General features: G+C 40.5%; 1 protein-coding gene across 1 annotated transcript in view; it reads left to right on the top strand.

Annotated features, from left to right (window-relative positions):
• Nucleotides 1–25,467, top strand: part of stab1 (stabilin 1) — a gene marked incomplete in the record, with an annotated part of 65,812 nt that overhangs the window by 27,281 nt on the left and 13,064 nt on the right. Inside the window, 30 exon segments of the mRNA XM_035662044.1 lie at nt 198–332; nt 1,034–1,162; nt 2,378–2,431; nt 2,694–2,807; nt 3,560–3,755; nt 4,476–4,571; nt 4,666–4,711; nt 5,592–5,671; nt 5,840–5,965; nt 7,163–7,236; nt 8,626–8,697; nt 10,384–10,503; nt 10,601–10,648; nt 10,939–11,019; nt 11,257–11,403; nt 12,373–12,507; nt 12,620–12,679; nt 13,470–13,646; nt 14,173–14,262; nt 15,207–15,353; nt 15,589–15,645; nt 15,741–15,909; nt 16,814–16,963; nt 17,995–18,099; nt 19,624–19,740; nt 21,087–21,219; nt 21,362–21,422; nt 22,226–22,370; nt 23,012–23,145; nt 24,283–24,448. Of these exon segments, the coding sequence (XP_035517937.1) occupies nt 198–332; nt 1,034–1,162; nt 2,378–2,431; nt 2,694–2,807; nt 3,560–3,755; nt 4,476–4,571; nt 4,666–4,711; nt 5,592–5,671; nt 5,840–5,965; nt 7,163–7,236; nt 8,626–8,697; nt 10,384–10,503; nt 10,601–10,648; nt 10,939–11,019; nt 11,257–11,403; nt 12,373–12,507; nt 12,620–12,679; nt 13,470–13,646; nt 14,173–14,262; nt 15,207–15,353; nt 15,589–15,645; nt 15,741–15,909; nt 16,814–16,963; nt 17,995–18,099; nt 19,624–19,740; nt 21,087–21,219; nt 21,362–21,422; nt 22,226–22,370; nt 23,012–23,145; nt 24,283–24,448 (3,364 nt within the window).

Here is a 25,467-nt window from a genome sequence, read left to right on the forward strand (position 1 = left end):
ATCACCTACGTAAACCTGTGAGCAAGTGCTATCCTGTATTGTCACTAATGTATCCGTCCCATCGACATCTTTTTCATCCTCAGTCCTAATTCCATCTAAAAATAATCTGATTGGTCTGTTGTCGTCATAGAAGTAGTCTTGAAGCCACTTCTTCTGTCTGTCTGTGTATCTCTCTATTTGTCTTTCTTTCTGTTCAGGACTCTGATGTGTTCAAGTACCATGTGATTCTCAATGAGTTGCTCTTCCCTGACCACTTGGCTGACGGCACATTGAAAAGCACACTGCTGGGCAGCGAGTACCAGGTCATGTTCCACTTAAACAACAACAACCAGGTAACAATAGCTGGACCACCACAACAGTGTGTGTGTGTTTGTGTGTCACTTCTATACCACACTACTGCTTTTACATTCCTATTAGTTTTTAGATTGATTTTTCTTCCTTACAGGCAGCCACAAGTTGTAAACAAATATATTTTTGGTCAAAGTTACATTTTTTTTTGTCTGGTGGTGAAGTTGAAAGGAATTATATTTTCAAATATATACATAGTGGTGTGTTCACAGAGTCAGATGCAACAGCAAAACATAACACAAGAAACTAGTAAATTCACATTACCCTTTTCACAAAGTCCATATTTGTTTATTATTTGTCTTCTGAGTTTGATTTTGTGACAGCAGGGATTGTCAATAAAATGCTTTTCAGCAGCTGCAGTCAGTTCTTGCTCAATGCTGCAGTACACGGTGATAATACCAAAACATTGACTGAAGATTAAAGCTCCCTAAATGTTGACTGTGATGGATTATCTGAATGCAGCAAGTGTCTGTAAGTTCATTTTCATAGAACTGAGACCAATGCTGCCTGTAAAGAGGGAAATCAGTTACATTTGAAAGAAGCATTTTTGTGAAGTATAAATAATTCATAATTAATGGGGTAAAAAATACACACAGTATTATGTTAAAATGTGTAGATATTTGTCAGGTGGAGTGTAGAGTTTGTTTTGTGATGGTGATTTGTTTCCCCTCCTCTCGTCCTCCAGACAGCTGTGAACGAAGTTCTTCTTAACGGAAGTTTCATTGAGACCCAGTACGGTATCGTCATATTCCTCCCTGAGGTCCTCAAAGTCCACCGCAACAGATGCAGCAAACTGGTCACACTGCAAGTCAACGTAAGGATGAGGGAGTGATGGATGGAAGGGTGGATGAATGAATGGAAAGAAGGAATAATGGACAGATGGATGAATGAATGGAAGGATGGCTCGGTGGAAGGATGGATGGACAGATGATGGGCAGATGTACGGACAGATGGAAGGATAGATGAATGAATAGATGGATAGGAGAATGAATGGAAGGATGGACAAAGGATGCACAAAATGCAAAAGGGCAGGGTGTAGTGGAATATAGATTAGAGGGTGAGGAGATCAATAAACCTGCTCTCAGCCAATCATAACACTGGTCTCATAGCTCTGAAACAGCCAATCACGGCGCAACAAGTGAGAATGTCACAACGTGAACATCACCACACATCTGCAGCCACGAGCAGTTGGTGCTGGTTTTTCTATTTATTAATAGAATGAATCTAAATAAATAATGAAATGCTTGGTGAAGCAGTTTATATGATCGTATCAATCAGATGGTGGTTCAGATTTTATTTTTCTGTATCTCATGTCATAAATTGTCACATTATATCATAATGTTTGCACTATAATGAATTTGCAAGAACAAAACATTGATCAACAGAATTGAAAAATCCCAGTAATTTGATGCCCCCCGCATAAACAGGCAGAAAACCACGTTATAACCTGCCAGCCTGGTGTGTGTGTGTGTGGGGGGGGTTATTTTGTTGCTGCCTTGTGGGATTTACACGTGATTTAATCAAGGTTAACATAGTTAACAACCTAGGGTAACGGCAGATACGTCAACGTTACATTTGTGTCCTGCTGCCTTCAAATGGCTCTAAGGATTTCATTGAACTGAAACAGAAAATGTTCATGCAGTATAAAGTGTCTGTGAACAACAGCTACTGTAAGATTCACATTTCTAATGAAGATTGGCTGTGGAGAAACTTAAATGCAAATACAGCTCTGGTCAGGATGGATAGATGGAAGTATGATTGATAGATGGAAGTATGATTGATAGATGGATGGAGGTATGATGATGGATGGATGGAGGTATGGATGGATGGATGGAGGTATGGATGGATAGATGGAGGTATGGATGGATGGATGGAGGTATGGATGGATGGAGGTATGGATGGATGAATGGAGGTATGAGTGGATGGATGGAAGTATGATTGATAGATGGATGGATGGATGGATAATAGAAGGGTAAATGTTTGTCCCAGTTATTCCAACCTCTCTCTCTCTCTCTCTCTCTCTCTCCAGGGAATGTGTGCAGACTGTCAAGGAACACCTCGATGCTTATTCAGCTACAAACCAGTAAGAAAGCCGCCAGTCTACAGGGGGTGACACAATAACATGAACACGTGTGCAGCATCATCCAGAATGTCACCTCAGAGTTAAACAACCTAATTTAACATTCACACAGTGAGAGTCGAGAGGACCAGACTCATTTAATCACACGTGTTTACTTTTTGAGCAGGTTTAATTGACAAAGTCAGAGTCTGTCTCAGTCATACCTTTTAAGTGTCTGTGTTCTCTTCTCTTTTTTCTACTGTGTTTCCAATGTGTCCTACTGCAGATCAAAACACAGTTTCCAACCAACATGCGACCGAACTGTAAATACAGGAAGCGAGTTGGGTCCAGGAGGAAGTCAGTGCCAGGCTGTGTCATCAAATGTCTTAAGATAACTCAGGTCTGCTGACACTACTACTATTACTTAAATCCTTGTAACCACAATAATTTACATGCAAAATGTGAGCAAATATGAATTCCCAACTTAATGTTTTCTCCTTATGTGCTTTTACATTTACATCATAAAAGGCAGCAGAATTCTCTTAATAGGAAGCAAATAAAATAAAATGTATCACTGGATTCACAGTGAGAAGCAGATGAGCATCATTGTTGGGTATCGCTGGTGCACATTCAGAGTGAATCCACTTTACTGAAATACATCCTTGTTGTGTTTTTATTGGTTAATGCAAACGTGACCTTGATTGTAGTTAATTTCAGCCATATTTGTATTGAATGTGTGCTGTGGAAGCTCTGTGGAGCATTGCCCCTAGAATCTGCCTCCATCTGCTCGTGTGAAGTCTTGCAGAAACATTGTTTGTCCTGCAGATAGTTAAAAGATTGTTGTTTTTTTCTTTTCTTGATATGACCATTAAAAGGTTAATAGGTCTTAAACTGAAGACTAAGTTTCAGTAACGCAGCAGAGCGGTCGTTGGTGTCATTTTCTATCGCTGCTGTTCTCCACCACTTTTTCGGTTATGGTCCTGTGATATTCTTTTTAGAATAAAGGTGTAATAAACATTTACACAACAGACATGTCTAATAATAACAAAAAGCCATCAGTGTAACAAACAGATGAAGTCAGCAATGTTACAGATTCCATGTCTGAAAAGGTACTTTATTAATTAACAATAATACTGATGGTCTGTCCTGCAGGATCACTCGTGTTGCCCCGGTTACTATGGCCACGAGTGCTACAAATGCCCCGGAGACGTTGGCAGCTGGTGCTCCAATCACGGGGAGTGTCAGGACGGTAACCTTGGCAACGGGGAGTGCCGCTGCTACGAGGGTTTCCATGGCACCATGTGCGAGGACTGTGAGCCAGGACGATACGGAGTTAACTGCTCCTCCAGTGAGGAAAACACACACACACACACACACACACACACTAATTCTGACTGAAACACTCATTAATTACTCACGCACATTAAAGACTAAAAGTTTTTGTCTGCCAAAATCTATTTCTTGATTCAGCTGACCAAAGAACAAGAGCAGACTTTGTGAAGCTCATGGGAGCTGGACACTGAAGTCCTCTATATGAAGTCATAGAACATGTAGAAACTTGTTTTGAGTCAAAGAAAATGAATCTGGGTAACATTGTTAAGTGACCGCAGACAATTTACCGTAAAGGTTTGAAACGGATCCGCTGGACTAACAAACTAACTAACTAACAAACCCAAGACACTTAATGCTCCCGAGCAGCTAACAAAGCCACAATACAAACAAAACATAGAAGCTTACAAATTGCAATGCTAAAAAAACAACCTGTGACACTAACATACCTCGCAGTAACAAGCCTGTCAATCAACAATGCTATGATGCTGGCAAAACTGTGACGCTACAATACTTCCAAGACTAACAAACCAATGAAACCCACCAGGCAAACAAATCCAAGCGACTAAGACACGTAGAATAATAACAAACCTGTGAGGCTAATAATTAACGCTAACAAAACTGATGCTAGCAGATGATAGCATTTTTTAGATTTAGATTTTTTAGAAGAGATTAAAGCAACAAGGAAACACGACTGTCACAGCTAACGTGTGTGTGTGTGTGTGTGTGTGTGTTGCAGAGTGTGTGTGTGACCACGGGAAGTGTGAGGATGGTCTGGCAGGAAGTGGCAGGTGTGTCTGTTATAAAGGTTGGAAAGGATCTTCCTGCTCTCTAGGTAAGAAAGACAGACAGACACAGTGAAATTTTAACCACACTGATTATTTTCTCTGTTATCACCTGAAATCTTTGTGTGTGTGTTTGTGCCTCAGAGATCAAAGACGACGCCTGTGGAGGTGTGTGTGACGAGAACGCCAAGTAAGTCCTCCTGTTGTTGTGTCCACAGACGGGTTGTGTGTGTGTGATTTTGAGAAGCTGTACATTTACCCAGAATACACGGGGGAGAACAAAGAACAACCTGGCTGTCAGATGTCATTTACTGTTCACCATAGCACGCTCACTATTTTGGCTACATGGAACGCGCAATGTACGCCATTAGGGAGAGAGACAGACATTGACAGCTTGTGTGAATGAGCGTGTGAATATCGACAGAAGTGTCAACGTGATAAAAAACTTTCTTTGATCATGAAGCCTGATGTTCCTCTTCTATCCTGCTCTGCAAACAAACAGACAGACAGACAGACAGACAGACAGACAGACATTATATAAGCTTGTGTCACTGTGCTGCATTATTATAAAATCTGATGTACTTGTCATCTCTCCCCGGGACCAGGCTCACCACCAACTGTGACAGACTTCCAGTGTCCTCTGTCTGTCTGTGTGTGTGTGGCCTTGTCTGCTTTTGGTGTGGTAGGTTGTGTGTGTGGGGTGTATTGTGTGTGTGTTGTAAAACAGTCAAAATAACACTGTGTATAAACTACAGTGTGTGTGTTCATGGTAATGAAGGAACATGTCACCCAATGCAACAGTTTGACTCACCAATGTATGTTTAATGGAGCTCAGTGACACAGAGGAATAAGATATATACAATGTAATATAAGCTATACACAGACAATACTCGTTAGTACGATCAATTCATTGTTGGTTTTGGTGCGCACATGGGATTTTCTTGATGATAAGAAAAATAAAGAATATTTCCAGACTTTAAACGTGACAAAATGGCTTCTCCCTAACCGCCGCTCTCAGCTTCAGTGGAAATGTGCGATCAAGTTATTGAACAGTTTTTCCTCTGCTGCAGCTGTATAACAGGACCAAAGGGTTCAGCTGCTGCCTGTGTGTGTGCGGCTGGATACGAAGGCAATGGAACTTACTGCAAAGGTAAAAACACACACACACAGACACACACACACACACACACACACACACACACACACACACAGAGAGACACACACACACACACACACACACACACACAGAGACACACATTCACACACCCCCTGTACATATATCAAATCTTATTACCTTTTTTCTCTCTTTGTCTCTCAGAGCTGGATTTGTGCAGCAGGTTTAATGGTGGATGTTCAGAGAAAGCCATCTGCACGAAGGTCTCGGCAGGAGTGAGGACCTGTACCTGTAAAGAGGGGTACACTGGAGATGGGGTCGTCTGCCTAGGTATGTAGTCCTGTCCTCTAACCCCATAACTACTGTTACCTCACACTGTGCCTTCACCTCCGTTTTCCTAAAATCAACAGTTAAAATCTTATATTTACTGACGTTGAGCGTTAGGTGGTTTTACTGTGCACCACTCCTAATTTTTTATAATCTACCCAATAATGGTGGTGTCATCTGCAAACTTCGCAACAGAGTAATACAATAGAGTTGTCTCTATGACGGGGGATGCAGTCATGGGTGTACGGCGTGAACAGGAGTGGGCTGAGCACACAGCCCTGAGGGACTCTGGTGTTCAGCAGTATAGTGGAGGAGGTGTAAACAAAAAATCCCAGCTGTCTGGTGTTCAATATACAGCTGCAAAGTGTGGTACTCAGACCCAGAGTGCTGAGCTTGCCAATCAGTTTCACAGGGGAAATTGTGTTGAATGCTGAGCTGAAATCAACAAACAGCATTCTGATGTAGCTGTTGTTACTTTCAAGGTGTGTGAAAGTCTGTTAGTTGTGAATGCAAACTGGTGGGGTTCCAGGCCGGCAAGGATTTTTTTCTTTATGGGCAGGAAAACCAAACTCTCAAAGCACTTAAACAATCAGAATCAGGCTGAGTGAGTGATTGCATCTGTGAACATTTGCCAGTCTGTAGAGCTGCCGTAGCTTCATCTGTACTTTAATTTAACTGTTGGAAGGAAAAGCAAAACATATAACAGAGTAATGCAAAATAATTTCAGGGGCTTCGTAGCTAAATACGTTACGTTAAAGGTCCTCCTAATGTTATACATTAGGAGGATCTATTGGCAAAAATTTAATATTATATGTACTAGATCAGATAAACCAAACACTTGCTGTAGATTTCACAGCCTGTTCTCATTCCCAGGTTGTCAAATACAACGCCAGTGGTGTTCAGTTACTTGCAATCAGCAGCTTCACCGCTAGATGCCACTAAATCCTACATATTGGTCCTTTAACTTAAAAGATATAAAAAATGTAAGGTTAACAACACAATTCTGTTGATCTTTGTCTTCTCCAGAGTCAGATGTAAACATATCAGTTTCACTTTTGTTTCAGTACAGAGATAGGTCCAGGATGTGTTTAGCTTAGCTTAGCACAAAGAAGGGGGAAACAACATCCAATATCTCTAATGCTGTCTGATTTACATTTATATGTCTTAAAAAAATATTTCCAATCTATTGTGTGTCCACAGAGATTGATGGTTGTCTGGTCAACAATGGAGGCTGCCACAAGTCAGCAGATTGCATCAGAACAGGCGCCAACACTGTAAGACAACACTGTACTGCAGTAAAATGTCAGATTATCACGGTGCATAATGTGAGAGGTGACCCAACACTGAACCATCACCGTATTTAAGACTCAGTTTAAGTCTGGTGAGGCCACGTCAGATCAAAGTTCCAGGAGGGTCTCATTTAAGTGAGGACCAAATAACATCTGGGGGGTTCTTTAAAGTGAACTTCAGGTTTTTACAATCTTGGTATTAGTTTTATAATTCTGGCCACCATTTCTGTTGGTTATGAAGCTTGGTGTTTAAGTGTGTGTGGGGGAACACTGAGCTTGTCCAAGACAATTATGTAAGCTGCCCACTGGGGGGGTTTGTGGCAGTAAAGTTAACTTTGTCTGCGATGGCTCACTGTAATATCTTTACAGTTTACAAAATAAGGATCTGCTGCACAGTAGCATGAAAATCACTGCTGGTTAACATGATTGTATTAACGGACCGTGATTAAATTGCTACTTCATACCTGTTCAGTTGTCTGATAACAGATACAACAAAATATGTAAATGAGAACAACTATAGTGAATTCAGCTGTACTAAAACACAGTATAGGTGACTACAGAGAGCAGAAGGAGACTGAATGGACGTTAAACGGGTTTTTACTTGGCAGAGTAACTGGCTGTGGGTGTAGCTGCACAGTTACAGTCGACTGCGCGTCAGGGAAGTTAAGAGGACAACTTTCTGCCATCTCTAACTTTTCCTGTGGTCACGCATTTTAAATGTCTATATAGCCAATTGTAGAGCAGTTGTTGTCATTAACCTGTAGTTAGGTTTTATTTATGTTGGACGACTTACCTGTTCACAGTCTTGGGACGAAGAAGAAAAGATTTAGAAAGTTATCTGAGGTTCAGGTGTTTTGCTGTGAGCAAATGTTTAATGTCCAGACAGCTTCATGTAGACATACTCTTAATCAGCGAGACCAGCAGGGTTGCAGCAACATCCAACAGGGCAATGACATAGGTTCTTTAACAGTAAAACAAATAACCAGTTTTTCCCCAATTTAGCTAAACCACATTGTTTGCAGGGCAGGCCAACCGGGGAATGTGCACAACCTACTTGAGGGGCCCTGTGTCAGATCTAGTGTTAGTTGTGTCTGTGGTGAATGCTGCATCCTCAGATTACTTGTTCTGTTTGACCTGCAGGTTGTAAAAAAAAAAATCAATCTTTTAATGCTTTCCTCCCAGAAACAACAGTACCATGTTTGCAAATCAAAGAAGTGATTTGATGCTGATTCACTGCTGAAAAACCGAAGTTGGGGAGAAATTATTTGATTTGTTGATTGGCAGAGCACAGGGGAGGGAGGAAGCTGATGGATAAAGTGATTCATTGTTTTACTTACTGACTGTTTTCTGTGTCTGCTCTGTTGTTGTCTCCAGACGGCCTGCAGGTGTCGACTGGGCTTTCAAGGATCAGGGCGGTTCTGTTACCCTGCCAACCCCTGCAGACAAGTATGTGTGTCATTTTGTGCAGTCGTCTGCTTTATTCTCTCCTGCTACAAGAAACTGACACTTGTTTACTAAAAGATACTGACATGTTTGCAACTGGAACTATTTCATGTTGTTGTCTTAACAAGTCATTCTCCCAAAATCTGTCAGAACTGACTGTTGGCCTAGGATATTAATAAATAGATCCCCAAATGATAAAAAATAAATAAAACCAACCCAATGATAAATGCAGATTGCGGAGACAGAAGGTATCCCACATTTTGTCTGTGAATTATGTTTCTGTGCCAGCTCAGACCAACTGTAAAGCACAGGGACCAATTTTCATGGGCTGTTGGTAAAGGCGCTTCCTCAGGCTTCTCCATACAACACAAGAATAACAAAAAATGTTATGTTGGGGTTTCTCCTTTCTCTTCAATCAGTTAAGTACCTGTAGTCATCCTACAGCAGCAGGTATGTACGTTACATCTTTTGTCTAATTCTGGGGATACAAAACACATAGTTTTTTACGCACAGATCACACAGCAGGGTGTTCTTTTCTTTTTACTTCAAGCTAATCTATTAACCTCAAATCTATTAATTTCCTCTGAATAATCTAAATAAATGATCTGGTGGCAGAAGGATTATTTCAGATAAATATCTTTAGGACATAAGACAAACATTCTCTCGGTTAAGAAGGTTATTTAGATGTGTATAATTAAAATAATCTGTCTGTCGCCAAAAAATGATGGATGACAAAGGTTTACAAGAGGTTATATTTGATTATATATAGCCAATTGATGTGGCTACGACTATATATGAGGAAACAAACCATGTTTAGACTTGGTGTTTCCTTGGTTGTGCACTGGCTGGTCCAGCCTCTTGTCACACGACCCAAACCAATATCCGAGGAGAAAGCACCCTAAAAGAAAAATTAGTATATTTCTCTCTTCTCCCTCCAATACAAATCATTTATGAAACTAGATCAACGGGCAGACTGGGTGTTCCAACCTTGGAGACTAACCGTTCTTCCCCCACACTCAGGTGTTTGTAGCTATTGTAGCTCGCAATCAGAGATGAGAATATGTATCTGTGTTTTTTTATCTTTGTGTGTAATAGCTTTATAAAATGCAGGCTTTCACATCTATGTGTATTAAAATATATTGAAATGACTAATCCGTAACACAGCTCTCTGTTTTTGTAGCCTTCTATCTCCAGCCAAACTGTTGGCATATTTGGCACATATAAATTGCAACCAATTTTCTTAATTAGTAGAATATATATATATATATATAGACTGTAAAAACTACAAGATATTGTCCAAACTGTCCAGAGATAATTGTTTTCAAAGATTTGAGAAAGAAAAGGTTTGTGCACAACATACTTTATGCACTGACAGGAGTTTCAGATTTTCCTAAGAGAAGCTCTTCTGCTCTTTTCTCAGCTCATTAAACTTTCTTCTTCTGCTTTTAAAGGCTTAACGAGGAGATTAAGAGCTGAAGCTCACTTCACCTGCTGTTATATTTTATATGATATTTTTGGTTTGCCTTGGGCATAAGTGAGGCTAGAGCTGGCACTGTGCAAAGATGTTTGATGCAGCGTACAGTGTATTGATGATTTTATCAAAAATAAAAATGGTTGCATGACTGTTAATGTCTGTCCATCAGGAATTAAAGATACATTTTGTGTATGTGTTTGTGTGTATGTGTGCAGAACAATGGCGGCTGCAGCAGCAATGCTCGTTGTGAATATTTGGGCTTTGGTCAAATGAACTGCACCTGCCACAGAGGCTATGTGGGCAATGGCATGGAGTGCCGGGGAAGCTCCAACTATGTGAGTCACATGACCTTTGACTTCTCACTGACCTCTGACCTTCCTTGCCACACCCCTCCCTCCTCACAGGAAGTTGTGGTGTCTGTCTGTCTTACAGGAGGTGCACCGAAATCCAGATAACGCCTTCTACCGTCGAATGTTAATGGTGAGTCATATTGAAATCCACAGCAAATGAAACGTAACCTCCAGTTATTAATTTGTTTTCAGTTTCAGTTCCAGCAGACACTTACTCAATCAATTCATTTCAGTGGAAACGCAACAGGAATGTGAAAAAGTGACTTTGCGTTCCTAGTTTAGTTCCTGACATTTGTTTCTCTGGTTCCATAGTTTTCATAAAGTTTTGGTCTGACAGGGGCTTAATTTGAACTTGCTTCATGATACAGGCCCCTGATCCATTGTCACATAAGTTCACTCTGTTTTGTTTATGTTTCTCAGATGGCAGACAATCGTGCTCTTTACGGTGACGGACCGCTCACTGTCTTCGTCCCTCTGGAAAACACCAATAACTATTCCTCTGTGTGTACAACATCTGCTGTTTGTATATTATCTAATGTAACAATAACAAAATTACCAATCTAACCTTTGTCTTAACAAGAAAAACCAGGCACTCATTTCTAAGCCTGAATCACAATATTAATCATATAATAAGTACATTTTTATCTGTGAGTGTGAAATATGGTTGCTGGTGCAAGATATGTAGCCTTTAGTACATCATTGACTTGACTGTGTGTGTGTGTCTGTGTTTGTGTGTAGTTAGAGGAATGGAGCCAGTTTGGTCGTCTTAGTGACCTGGCTCGTTACCATGTTGTTTCCTGTGAGACTTTGACCCTGAGTGACCTCAAAACCACCAAGCTTGCTGTCTCAACATCGGGATACTCACTGCACTTCAGCCTACAGGAGGTAACACACACGTGCACACATACACGCCATAAGGTTGCAAGGTTGACTGACCTCGTAAGGCAGCTTGACTTATGAGATAACACTAGACTCCATCTTGCCAGACCAGGTGTCCAACCACAATGGTTTGGTCCAATCAGCGTCCTTTGAGGAACTACTGGCAGCTACGCCATGAGCTACAGGCGTGTTTTAATACTATGTGTGTGTGACTGTTTGCTCAAAAACAACAGTGGTGGCTACTAAAGAAGTCAGTGTAGATGCTGCTTGCATAAGTTATATCAGGGCTGGAGAGTATCAATACAAAGAACAATACTGAGGGGTTTTCTTGATGAAAAAGATGTTTTCTCTCTTGTCCCAACTGACTTCTGTAAGAGTCTGACAACGTTGTATGGTTTGTTGATCCGATTGGTTGAAGTTCACCCATGATAGACAGATAGATAGACAGATGGTTCATCCAATCACCTGCTGAGTATATTTGGAAAGTGCCAAAGTTTCCAACGACAACTTCCCAGATTGTTCTGTGTAACAAACCATCTGTAGCAGGTTAATATTGGACAATATAGGTTTATAGATAACGTTTTACTTTGGGAATGTCTGTTGTTTTTCTTTCCTATTCTTATTTGATGGTGAATTTTGTATTTGATTATTCTCCTGCTTGATTTTATTACTGTAAATTATTATTATTATTATTATTATTAATAAACATTTTAGAGGAGGTGAGTGTGTTGGTGTAAGTATATCTTTAGTAGCTCCTCATTGAACAGGTTGCCATGGAGCTGTTAGCAGACAGTCTGACCTCTGTTAACATCTGTGCTGTTTTATAACTCAAAATGACATATAATGACTCACGTCTGTCAACAGACAACTGTCGAGAAAGTTAAGCTGAAAATCCCTCTCCTCCTTTCCGGTCACCTCCTCTTTGTTTCTACCTGTCTGCCTCACCTATCCACACCTATCTCTCTCTCCCTTCAGGGTTCAGTCTGGATCAATAACAGATCAAGAATTGTGAAGAGTGATTACACCACATCTAACGGCGTCATTCACCACATCGACAAGATGTTGATACCCTACAATCTGCAGGACAAACAAAGCATCCAGCCGACCAGGGTGTGCTGAGTTTGATGGAAATGAATAAATGTTTGATGATCAATCAGATTTGACATACAGACAGTGTGACCTCTCTCTCTCTCTCTCTCTCTCTCTCTCTCTCTCTCTCCAGATGAATTTAAGCTCTGCAGCTGTGCTTTATGGCTACACCCGCTTCTACAAACTCATTGAGGTAAAAACAGAGTATCATTAACCTGATTGTGTATATCAGACTATCAAGAACATGCTGCACCTCCTGGTTTTATTTCACCTTCTTCCACATCTTCTCCTCCTCCTTCTTTTACCTCTTCACCACACCATCTACACATCCTCTTCTTGTACCTACTACTCTTCCTCCTTCACCTCCCTCTATTCCTCGGCTCTACTTTGTTGCTGATAGAAAACTGGTGAACCTTCTGGCCATTTTCCTGGGCTGCACTGATTTTTTATTTTCTCACCTGCACTCGTTTGGTTTCTCTGTGACACCCCAGTGGGAGGAGAGGCACAGTACACTTGCAATTAATGGACATATCGATCTGTAATAAATGTGAAACTGTAGAACAGAATTAAAGGGGCAAAGCTTTGTAATGTTTTATGGACCAATGTCAGTATGTTAATGTTGAGATATGGCTGACATTGAGACGTACTACTGTGTGCAGAGGTAACTATTATATATTTATTATCCTCTTCATGCTGAGTTGGACATGTATGACAAATAGCAAGCTGTCCAGTAGCTGTCAAGACATTTCAGTCTGGACCTAAAGTCCTGTTGTGAATGTGACAATAATGTTTTGAGTTAGACCAACGTTTTTTGCGTTTTTTCCATTCACTTTAATATTAAATAAATAGATCAGAGGTCTATTTGATATCAGACTTGGTATCAGCAATATTAAAGGAGTGGGATTGGGACAAAGAATACGTACTATTATTATAACTTATAGTGCCAGTGCGACTACTGGTCGTAATCTGTACTCTTTGTGCAGGATTCAGGGGTACTCCCAATGCTCAAGATGTCCATCCACCAGCCGTTCACCATGTTCTGGCCCACAGACGAGGCCCTCAACTCCCTGCCTGCTGAAAGACAGCGGTGGCTCTCCAGCCCAGACCACCAAGACCTACTGGCTGCCATTGTGAAGGCTCATATCATACGCAACTCCAAGGTATGACGAGGAAGAGGAGGAAAAAGTAGTAGAGTAGCATGCGATATTCTAGAGTAAAAGCCATCATATACAAATAAACCTTTAAACATATATGCATCAAAACCAATCCATTATTGACAATGTCAATAAAAAAGATTTATTAACCACCGGGGGGGGGTATCATCCACTGTGAGAGATGACAAGCCTGTTCTGCAGATTTTGAAGGTCTGTGAGACACACACCTCTATGTCTGCTGCTGGTTGTCAGGTTGTCCCCACTGCACTAGTTGAATTGCCATTAAACGACAAATTGTTTAAGCTATATGTCTGTGATCAGTGTTTTAAACGGCCGTTTGTCAGGATTGTCTGGAGGTCCGAGAGAGTGTAATTCAGAGTCATAAGTTATTTTTTATAGCAACTAGAATGCTGTTTTAGTATTTCAAAACTCTAAAATCCCAAACTGTAGAGCTGTCCTTGAAAAGGAGGAGGTCTGACCGTCTGTCATAGAGCTATAAACAGATTGAGTGTGTGTGTGTGTGTGTGTGTAGGTCACGAGTGTCAGTCAGCCGGATAAATACTCGTTCTTCCGCACCATGCACGGATCCACCATCAAGTACAGCTGTGACAAGTCCATGGTGGTAAGACAACACACACACAGACACACCCTCTTACAATCAAACAGGTAGTCATGTTACCATGGTGATGTTGGAGAGATATTGACACCAACAACATCCTGGATCCTAAAGGGCAGTCTGCACCAAGAATGATAACTATGACAATAACTGGTGAATGATGGCGTTCACAACACAACTGTACTGACAACAACAGTGGGGAAGAATATCACTGAACATTGATGAACAATATTGTGTTATACAACTTATTAAATGCTTATATAAACATAAGGATGTCACAGCAGGGGAGCATGTACACCTATAAATATGGGTGCAGCTGTACAGGCGTTATACTCAGAAAGCTTGTGTACACAGTTCAGATGTCATTAACCCTCTCTAACAGTCAGCAGTGGAGAGCTGTTGTGCACCAAGTGCACCAAAAGCCCTGCAAACAAAAAGCAAATAAGAGTAATTTATTAATGTAATCTGCGCAAAAGATGTACAGATGAAGAAAATAAACATTCAGCAGAATACAGTTCATTCAGGTAACTTGGGTTACTGCACCGAAACAATCTTAATCTTAATGCAATGCAGAGATATTCACCTGTATTATTTAGGAAAATCAGGACTTGGTATCAGCAGATACTCAATATCAAATGGGGATCAGAGGCAAAAAAATGTTGATCGGGATACCCTTATTTTCCACCGTAGTATCGAATTAGTATCGTGGAATTTCACTGGTATTGGCATTGATTACTACATTTCTAGTATCGCTCATCCCTAGTATTAAATAATGTAAGGCTGCAGATTACCTGATAAAGGGTAAATGGTAGAATTATGATAGAATTATGCGTCACACATGTCTGCATCTTCACAACTAGAAACAAGGAAGTGAGTTGGTGATGTATGACTCATTGTTTTGCACAGGAAATTACAATGATTAATATTTGCTTGTGTGTGTGTGTGTTCAGGGGGCTGTTTTAATTAATGATAATGCAGCCAGGTTAGTGGAGCGCTACATGGCCTTCAAAGAGGGCATGGCCTATGGCATCGACCAGTTACTGGAGCCACCTGGCCTGGGAGCGCACTGCGACGACATGGAGAACAGAACTTCTAACGTAAGTAGTGCTAATACTGTTGCTTTTAATACTGCTACTGCTTTAATACTCACAATACAACGTGTACTAGTTGTAATGAAATTATTACTAATGACTAGAAGGATGAATTTTGCCACTTTCTGATGTCTTAATACTACAGCTACTACCATAACTTTTGTCAGTATGACTCCAGTACTGCAAATATTGATACTGTATTGGAAGCTGGACTGAAGCTTTATGTCTTAAACTGTCTCAGGGGCCCTGTGGACACTGCCTCAGGCCTCCTTCCTGCCCCTATAGACACATTGACACAGTAAGATTTGCCTGTCTGCTAAAAAATCTGAACATTAACAGCTTGTACAATACATAAGCTATGTAAAGATAAATGTCAACCCTCCTTTCTTCCAGGGAAAGGTGGACATCTGTTTGAACTTTGGCCCTAGGTTTCGGGGCGGATACCCATATTGGTTGGGTGACCTAGACCATCCTTTTACTCGGACTAACTGTCGGAGAGTTTGTGTGTTTACCTCCTGGGTTCAAAAGTGCTGCAAGAACCACTACGGCCGAGACTGTCAAGGTAAGGAAGGAAGGATGGCACATAAGGAAGCTGCTCCTGAAGTCAGACATTCATCTCATCCAGCCTAAGATGTCTGGAGAAAATCTCCTATAAGATCTAGTGTTCATTTCTAGAGTCTTACCATTTGTGGAGCTACGTCATTGGGCCATTCGATTCTTGGTTTCATCCTCTAGAAGGCAGGAATGGGAACAAGACATTTAATGGCAATCTACTCATTAGATTTAGATATTTATTGTGTGTATGAGGGAATTTCGGCTGCATGTTGCTGCTATATGAAAGTTTAAGGGGTCACCAAAACCAACCAAAATCATCCTCTGCGGCTGATTTTATAGAAATCTGGCCAGCATTAATTCTGCTCTGGACCAAACTGCTGTTGCTACTGTGTTATTACCTGAACTTTACAAATCCTTACCTGAGGCAGTTGTGTGATTGGGTGTGAGTGTGACCATGTTACCTGTAGATGCTGCGGGTCCGCCATGTTGAATGTTGTTTCTATAGTAATCCAGAACGGACAAACCAAACCCTGGCTTTAGATGTTAGGACCTTTCGTGAGTTTTGTGGCCACCGTTGTTTCTCCTACACACTTCATAGCCTGTTCTCATTCCCAGGTTGTCTAATTCAGACGCCAGCAGTGTTCAGTTAGTTGCAGTCTGCAACTTCACTGCTAGATGCCACTGAATCTTACACACTGGTCCTTTAAACTTTTTTACATTTTGACCTGTTGTAGTAGAAGTCCAGGTGACACAGAAGTGTCTTGATAATGCAGACTCTTTGTTTGACAGATCAAAATATCAGCCATGATAAAGAGCAGTTGGTTTGACAGTGCACAGTGTCTCTTATGTTACCAGGAAGAGCCCTCCGTGTCCTCACTGTGTTTTTTTTACCCTTTCTCTGTGCGTTTCAGTCTGTCCAGGTGGCGTGGAGGCCCCTTGCAACAACCATGGTAAGTGTGACGATGGCTTGCGTCGTTCAGGAAGATGCAGTTGCAACAAAGGCTTCACTGGAAAAGCCTGCGAACTGTGTGTCACCGGCTACTACGGCTCCAACTGCACAGGTAGACCGAAAACAGAAAACACATTCTCTCTATTGTCTCAGACTTGTTATTTGCAGGACCACAACAGACATGAGAGCTTTTCTTTATATTAAATTAAAAACATTCAGCTCTCCCACAGTCTGTCGCCATAGCAGCGCTCCACACTCGCCATCACACAGCTGGGTGTGCTCCCAGCTTAGGACAAAGCAGAGAATCATACGTAGCAAAATCAAAACTCTTCATTGTTTTGTTTGTTGTTTTTACTTTATTTTTTTATTATTTTTGACAAAAACAAATAAACAAACAAACAACAGACAAGGTCGCTATAGGTAAGATATGTTTATGTGTAGGAAATGAAAAAGAGGCTGGGTTACATTAAGTGTAGAAGTCTGTGGGACCATGATTGTCCTTTAGCTCTTTTAAAGGAGTAAAAAGTTATTTTACTCATTCATAACATAGTTCATTTTGTTGGCCATATTAGGGAAAGAAATAGAACAAAGTTTTCCAAACAAAATATAAAGTAACACAATCACTTGGGATTCAAATAAGATTTCCAGTATTTCTAGTATTTTTCACATTGTTTAGTGGCGTGTCTCAAGGAAGAAGTCAACTGTTGCATAACTGAAATATCCAATCAATATTTCTATTCATTCAAGAACTGCCGGAGACTCTTTGCTAAGATATTTCCTGGTTATTGCTTTTTCTGCTACCTGAAACTCTTCATTGTAGCTGATATTTCATCAGGTTGTTACAAAATGTGACCTTAGTTTCAGCTCACAAGCTCTGTGATTGGAAGTTTGTTGTAAAAGTGCATCTTGGGAGTTGTAGTTAACTTCCCTTCTTCATGTCCACAGGCTTGTTCCATTTCCACTTTTAAAGACATTTGTTATGTACTGAGGATACAATCATACACAACCCTCAAAGACCTCCAACTATCAGCCTGACATTGTCTATGGAGAACCAGACTTTAGGATGCCTGAAATAACGTTTCTGTCCTCACAACTCTATTGTTTTTTGCAGGGAGGTTGAGTTATATTATTTGTCTTTCTCAGCCTGCAGCTGTGGGAACCAGGGACGGTGTGATGAGGGCATTGAAGGTTCTGGACAGTGTGTCTGTAACCCCGGCTGGAAAGGTGATCAATGTGAGATCGAAATAGGTGAGTTTCCCTCCTGAATGTGAGAACTTGAACAAAATTAATGTCGTAGGAAGTTAAAAGGATCAGTCGGGTGATATTCTGTATTTTAATGTATAGCAAATCCATGAAAAGACTAAAACCAACAAAGTCTAGCCTGTCTCTCAGTACTTTGTGACTTCCCTACCCTGTCTGTGCCTCTCGGCTCCAAACTCATTGCTCCCTACTGAATACATAAAAAGTATTGGTTTTAGTCTTTTATGGGATTTGCTGATATTAACAAGAATAGGATATCACCAGCCTTACCATTTAATGTTTTACCTCTTTGTAAGAAGCACTGGTGAAAACAAATTGATGTCAATGCTTCACATAACAGACATTTTAAGTACATGCACAATTATCTCCATTGCTTCATTGATAGCCTAACTGAAGTTCTTCTACTTTCTTTACTTTCCCTTAAACTGACAGGTCAACTGCTCTGACCTCTTAAGCCCTGGACACAGCGTCAACGCGTGCCGCTTTACTAGAGAGTCGTTGTCTCGCTGTTGTCAGTAAAAAATAGACAGTAAAAAATGATCTGTTCATATCACAATACACCTTTTACTACAGTTTCAACGTCTATATCTGTAGAATATGTCATACAGATAAATATACATTCTCTTCTTTTACCTCAACACCTCCTGCATCTGTAATCTGTGGACAGAATCCATTTATATGTTAACAATGCTTTTATTGTACTGTATTTATCAAAGGGAAACTCAGTGTAGAAAGAGAGGGCTGGCAGCAGTAGAAACGCTCTCTGTGTGGACCCCACAGGCGTGCGAGCTGCAGCAGCTCAGCGAGGCAGCCGTCACGCACTGCTCACCGCGTGACATGTGTCCAGGCCGCTACTCTTCCACTGAAAAGTTCAACTGCTTTCATCTCTTGCTCTTCAAGTGACAGTGCTTCCTAGCGCTTTTACTTAGTGCTGAAATTTCAGCTCATTAGTGATTAACGTTTAACTGACTTATCAACTGCTTTCATTTCCAACTCTTCAAAAGAGACTTCAAACCCTTTCAGGGCTTCAGTTGACACTTGAACTCCTTCAGTACTTCAACTGCAACTCTCATGCAACATCTCTCAAAAAAGTCCCAACATATCAAAATATGAGGTCGTTTGTGAAGTTTCACGTGTTTCCAATGCAATTAAATAGTTTTTTTGATATTCTATACTGTTTCCACTAAACTGTGAAATTCTTGGTATGTGCGTCTCACATACAGGTGGTTTCACAGCAACATGATACATTTTAAAAGCTCAGTTTATACAAAGTGCTTACACTACCAGACAGGTTTTAGGTATCATCCAGTGGCTTGTATCTCTGTATTTTGATCAAAGTGTAAATGCAGATTAAACATTTGCTAACATTTTCTCTTTTTAAAATTAGTTTAGAGGATTGTGCAGCCTTCTTTGGAGATTTCCGCTCTCTGCTTTCTAGTTAACTTATTTTACAGTTTAAAGCCCTGTTTAACTTCCTTATTCGATGAATTATCCATCCGTCTGTCTGTCCAGGCTCAATCCCAGAGGAGTGCCGGCAGTGCCACGCTCAGGCCGACTGTGTGCCCGGTGTTGGTTGTCAGTGTAAATCTGGGTTTCAGGGGAACGGCACCTTCTGCTTTCCAGAACCACGTGAGTGACGATGAATGAATGATGATAGTGATTCTTTGAGGAGGTAAAGTAGCCATATAAAAACTTTATAGTCCTATATCTCATCGTCTTACATTAAAGAAAGTTATTTAAATTTAAAAATCAAAAAATATTTTAAAGAAAAGTACACAGTTATAACAACCAAAGAGCTAATAGAACAAGCATCAGGGAAGAAAACACTAGATTTGTTTTTAAAAAAAGAAGCCTTTAAACTATGTATGATTCTTAAAAAAACTAAATACAATAGAAAATTGTCTAAGAAATTCCTAAAAATATTAAGAAAACTCCTCTCTAATGTAGTAATAATCTGCTCAAAATTAATTCAAATCCGCTAACTTTACACAAACTTACTGCGGTTATTTTGTTCACTTTTTACAGTTTATCAGTTGTTCTGTTCTGTTATGGTTATGCACTGAATATAATATGAAATATCCCTAAAATATGTAATTTAGTTTGAAGTTTAGTCAATGATAGAAAAGAAGTCCCTTAATGAAAAAGCAACCACTGAACTAGAGCATAGTGATAGTGTAAAATAAAGATTACAAAGTGCTTTTTAGCCACAAAAGAATGAGAAGCTGGAAAAGGGAGGCTAAAACTCTGACCTTCAAAACTAGTGTGGCTAAAGGCCTGCTGCAGGACGTCAGGTCACCCTGACCCCGCTGGGGCTTAGATAAAAGACTTCAGACTTTTTTCTCATACCGACAAATTGACTATGGAGTTACAGTGTTGACTTCCAGCTTTAATTTGAGAGAGTTTACATCCACATTGGATCAACAGTGTAGAAACTGTAGCTTTTATTGTTCAGTGTTAGGGGACAAGCTTACATAAAATGAAGTAAAGTCATCAGACTCCTGGTATCTTGCCTGTGATGTTCTGTCAGGTCTGGAGCACAGCCAGCTTCACTCCCTGCTTGTTTTAAGGTTGATTTACTAGAGTTTCTACACCTGGTAATAATGCAGTTGCTCTCAGCATTACTGCAACAGAAGGTGATAAGGATGAAGAAACCATTCTTCAGGTGTCTGTGAGATTTTTTATTGTCCTACACGTTAAACCCCCAAAGCTGATGTTTCATTTCAAATCCAGTGCAATAAAGTACAGAGACAAGACCATAAAAATATAGCAAAAAATGATTAATTCTATCTTTATTTATTATATTAAGTCTGAAGAGTTTACATAATTTTATAAAATGGTTGGCTTTTAAATTAAATTCAATTAAAATATGTGAGTTGTGTGTATGTATGTGCACGATAATGAGGCGGATGTACAGATCATTAGTTTTGTCCATCATGTGAGCAGATGAGATGACATTTTATTAAACTCTCTTACAGCTCCAGACCTCTGCTCAGAATATAACGGTGGCTGTCACCAGAACGCAGACTGTAACCAGACGGGACTCCTCGTCAACTGCACCTGTCGCAGTGGTTACCAAGGTGACGGCTACTCCTGCGAGCCCATCAACAGGTGGGCGTGGACCGTCGTTTTCTCTTAATTAAATGTCTGCCTCTCTTCGGTTGCTTTCTTTTTCTTCACCAGAGGAGAGTTTACATTAATGTTAGACGTTCACAGTCAAGAGATGTGACATCTTTCTCTGTTTGTAAACCAGGTGTGTTGAAGAGGAGAATGGAGGCTGCAGCGACTTTGCCACCTGCAAGTTCACTGGTCCAGTGAGTAAAAAACGTTTTTCTTTAAAGTGTTGGTTTTGTTTGTCACCGTTTTCACCGGTATTATCAAGATTGTGAATTAAGAAAATGTGTGTTTTGTTTGACAAGATCCAGCCCAGTGAGAATGTGGCGGGCAGCAGCAGTGCAGCAAACTCAGCAAATAAAGCTGATTGATAAGCTGTATTAATCTTACTGCTATCAACCTGCGACATGTTGAACTACTGAATGAGCCTAATTATTACTTTATTATGGCTAATTAACAAACCTTGTTCTCCAGATGTAAGAAAACATATTTATTTTGGTACAGACATTTATTTTTTTTCAGTAAAAATAAAGATTGTGATACAAAAGTTATCAACATTCACAATTAACGCAAATTCAACCAATCCCCATGACGTCTGTGCAATCTTGCAAAAACCGCAAACTTTCCACAAATTTGACCAATCACTGTAGTTTCCCCTGTAGTTAAACCATACGTCACCAAAGTACTAGCAGTTGTCTTTGAATTTTAATGAATTATACAAAAAAATCTCATGTTCTCCTGCAGTGTCATTGCAAAAAAAGCCTAAAAACATGCAACACAGCAGGCACATAAAAGATGCCATGGATTCAGGCATTTTTAATCATCATTTTAATCCCAAGAAAAGCTCACAAAATCGTGGAGGGACTGAAAATGTAAAATATTCGCAATATGATATTTTTTTTTGCCCTACTGGTTCGACAGAGGGGGAAAAACATCGCTGACAAACTGCACGTAAACACATTTCCTGCTTCAAACTGATCATTCATCGATCTGGTTCCTCCAGAACGAGCGAGAATGCGAGTGCCTGCCGGGGTACTTGGGTAATGGAGTCCAGTGTCTGGAGAAGGTGGTGCCCCCTGTTGACCGCTGCCTGGAAAACAACGGAGGCTGTGACCCCGTGGCCACCTGCAAGGACCTGCATTACCATGGTAACACACCTGTATATAATACCCATCTTGTGTCGCCATGGTAACACTAGATCATTGTTGTCATCTGAAACGGACCAGTAGCTGCAGTAGTAATTGATGAGCAGCAGCCATGTTGGCTCCACAGTCCTACTCCATTGCAGTTGCCATGGTAACTGTTAATTTTACCGCAGCTGACCTTTACAGCGTTCATATTACCATGGTGATGGTTATGGAGGACATTGTATAGTGATTTTTTTCACTAGAGTTTGTCAAGCTTGTTAAGGTCATGAAGCTCGTTAGCGCTCATTAAACATGGAGCTCGTTAAGGCTGAGAGCTCGTTAATACCCAGAGAACGTTCCTCCCTGATGCTCGTTAATTAGGGTGTGTTGGTTACACTCAGTTCATGACTTAATACACACTGCAGTTCTGTGGTCAAAGTTCATTATCGTTTTAATGAGGGAAACAAACACCTGGCAGCCAATTAGAGACCAGGATTTTATTAAACTGTGGTATTAACTGTTTTAATCAGTTTTTATATGAGCAGATCTTTCAGCCTCAGATCAGCGTGTTAAATTGTTACCTGTAGAGACTGAACTGTTGTGCCGAGCGATAAAGGACGGCAGTAATCTGAGGTAAAGCTAACGTGGTTATTGTGGTTCAGCCAACACAGCTGGAGTGTTCCACCTGCGCTCTCCGGAGGGGAAGTACAAGATGAACTTCAGCCAGGCCAACGCTGCCTGCCAGGCCGAGGGCGCCACGCTGGCCAGCTTTAAACAGCTGGGAGATGCACAGCAGGTAAACCCACCTACAGAAAGGGTTACCATAGACACCAGTTAATACACCTCGCTCACATATACACATACTGTATTCATACACAGCTGAGTGAGTACAAAACTACAGTGCTCAGCTTTACTGAACCCAAGCATGTTGCATCAATCTTATTCACGCTCACAAAATGTAGTTCCCCAAATTTTGAACAATGAGAGAGCCAGATTTAACACCAGATTGAAAACAGTACCTACAGTAAAGGTTTTGATTCACAGTTCTGTATCAGATTTTACCCCGTCGATAGAAACACCGGCTGGATGTATCGAAAATACCTTATTCCAGCACCACAGACAATAACAGCCCGATACAACAGCTTCCTTTCACCCTTTCCTACATTTGGCTTTTTTAATCTTTTCTACTTTAGCACTGTATTTGTTCTGTAAATATAACAGTGTAGGTAGTTTAGTTTCTATATAGTTGTATATATTTTATTCCATTTTCTTTACTCTGTTGCTCTGCCAATATGAATCTCCCTGTTTACATTCTTTCATTTATTTTTGTGATACAAGAGATGCTGAATGGAATATTCCCTGCAGTCTTTCATTTACTGTGATAGAGAGCGGCGATCACTGGTGAGCTGAAGGTTTGCAGTGAACATATCTGCATTTTCTGAATATTAGAAGATAACAGAGCTTTCTTTCAACTTGTTAAATGCTGTCTTCACTATCAACAATCTCCACCAGCATCAGAACCATGTAGCCAACCACAGTTTCCTGTGTCTGTGTCTCTGTAGCTGACGTGCACCTACACATCAGCACTGCAGCGTAACCTCAGAACCAATACGGCGTAATGCACATTTATAAATCAACCTTTACTTTTAGTAGACTTTTAGATGTTAAATAAACAAACAGGACTGAAAACAATTATATTGATGCACAGTATCTATGGCCTTTCAGTGTGACATCTCATTGTCTGTCTGGCAGAGGAGAGAAGCGGAGAATCAGCCTCTGCCTGCGGCCTTGGAACCACATTATAACAACCTCCTCCAGTTAAATGTGGCAGTGATTATCCTCTTTCACCTGTCCTGATGGCAGCAGTGCATGCTGGTACTTGTAATCAACCATTTATTCACCATTTATTGTCGTTCTTCTCTGGTCCCGACAGCTGGGGATGCATCTGTGCGTGGCTGGCTGGATGGAGGAGGGGAAGGTGGGATACCCAACCCGCTTCCCCTCAGTCAGGTGCGGAGACAACCACGTGGGCCTTGTTATCTACAAAGAACCTGTGGACCAAAGCAGCAAGTACGACGCCTACTGCTACAGGTTCAAAGGTACTACTCTGGCAGAGCAGTCTCTGTGTTCAGACAGAAGCAGGTCTGTGGAAATCCCTGTGGTTTTTTATCAGTAAGAGATTTTAGTTCCTGAACAGCGTGTGTGTTTTTAATTTGTTGTTCTTTAGTCTGTTGCATGCACACAGAGCTCTCTGGGTTTATTGGCTTTAGAATTCAATTATTGTCATTAATAAGTGACTGTCACTTATTAATGACTAATTCAACTAATGAACGAGGAACCGAAAATAGTGAAACACGCATATCTAGTTCCCAGAGCTCTGGACGACATCTTGAATTTAAGATTAAATCTTGATATTCAGATTAAAATTATATTCAGTTCGGTTTATTGATAATATTGTAATTGTAACAGAATCTTTGCACTCATTTAAACATTTAAATTTAAAAACCACCTTCTTTCAAAGGTATATAAATAAACCAAGCATTTTAAGGATATAAAATTAAAGTAAAACCAGAAAAGACTTTTAAATACAACTATGTTTTTACAAGTAAGAGTTCACTGACTCAGCTGACTAGATTTCCTTGGGTGGATTATTCCAGAGCTGGACCTCTGGAACAGACAAAAAAAACTGGAGGATCTCATAATATGGCACTAAAAGAGATATAGCATGGAAGAGGCTGCGAAGAAGCCTCAAAGTAATCAGTAAAATCTTTAAATCAATTCTAAAACATAAGGGGAGCCAGTGTAAAGAGGCCAAAACAGGAGTGATGTCATCGTGTTTCTTGGTTCTGGTTAAAAGCCCGGCAGCTGCTATCGATCAATAGGTTTTTGGTTCAGACAGGTAAGAAAGGCTGTTCCGATAATCCAGGCGTGATGAGATGAAGGTGTGTAAAATGGTCTCTGTGTCTGTTAAAATATAGAAAGATCGTATTTTTGAAATATTTCTAAGATTATATAACAGTGTTATTCCTCAGGAATGCAGTCTAGCCTGCATCTGGCAGACTTATCTCAGGTCAAATCAGAACGAGAGGGGACGAGAGAGGGAGTGTGTTTGTGTGTG

The sequence above is a fragment of the Morone saxatilis genome, unplaced genomic scaffold (assembly GCF_004916995.1).
Source record: "Morone saxatilis isolate NCDOM2014 unplaced genomic scaffold, NCSU_SB_2.0 Contig18, whole genome shotgun sequence".
NCBI classification, from domain to species: domain Eukaryota; kingdom Metazoa; phylum Chordata; class Actinopteri; family Moronidae; genus Morone; species Morone saxatilis.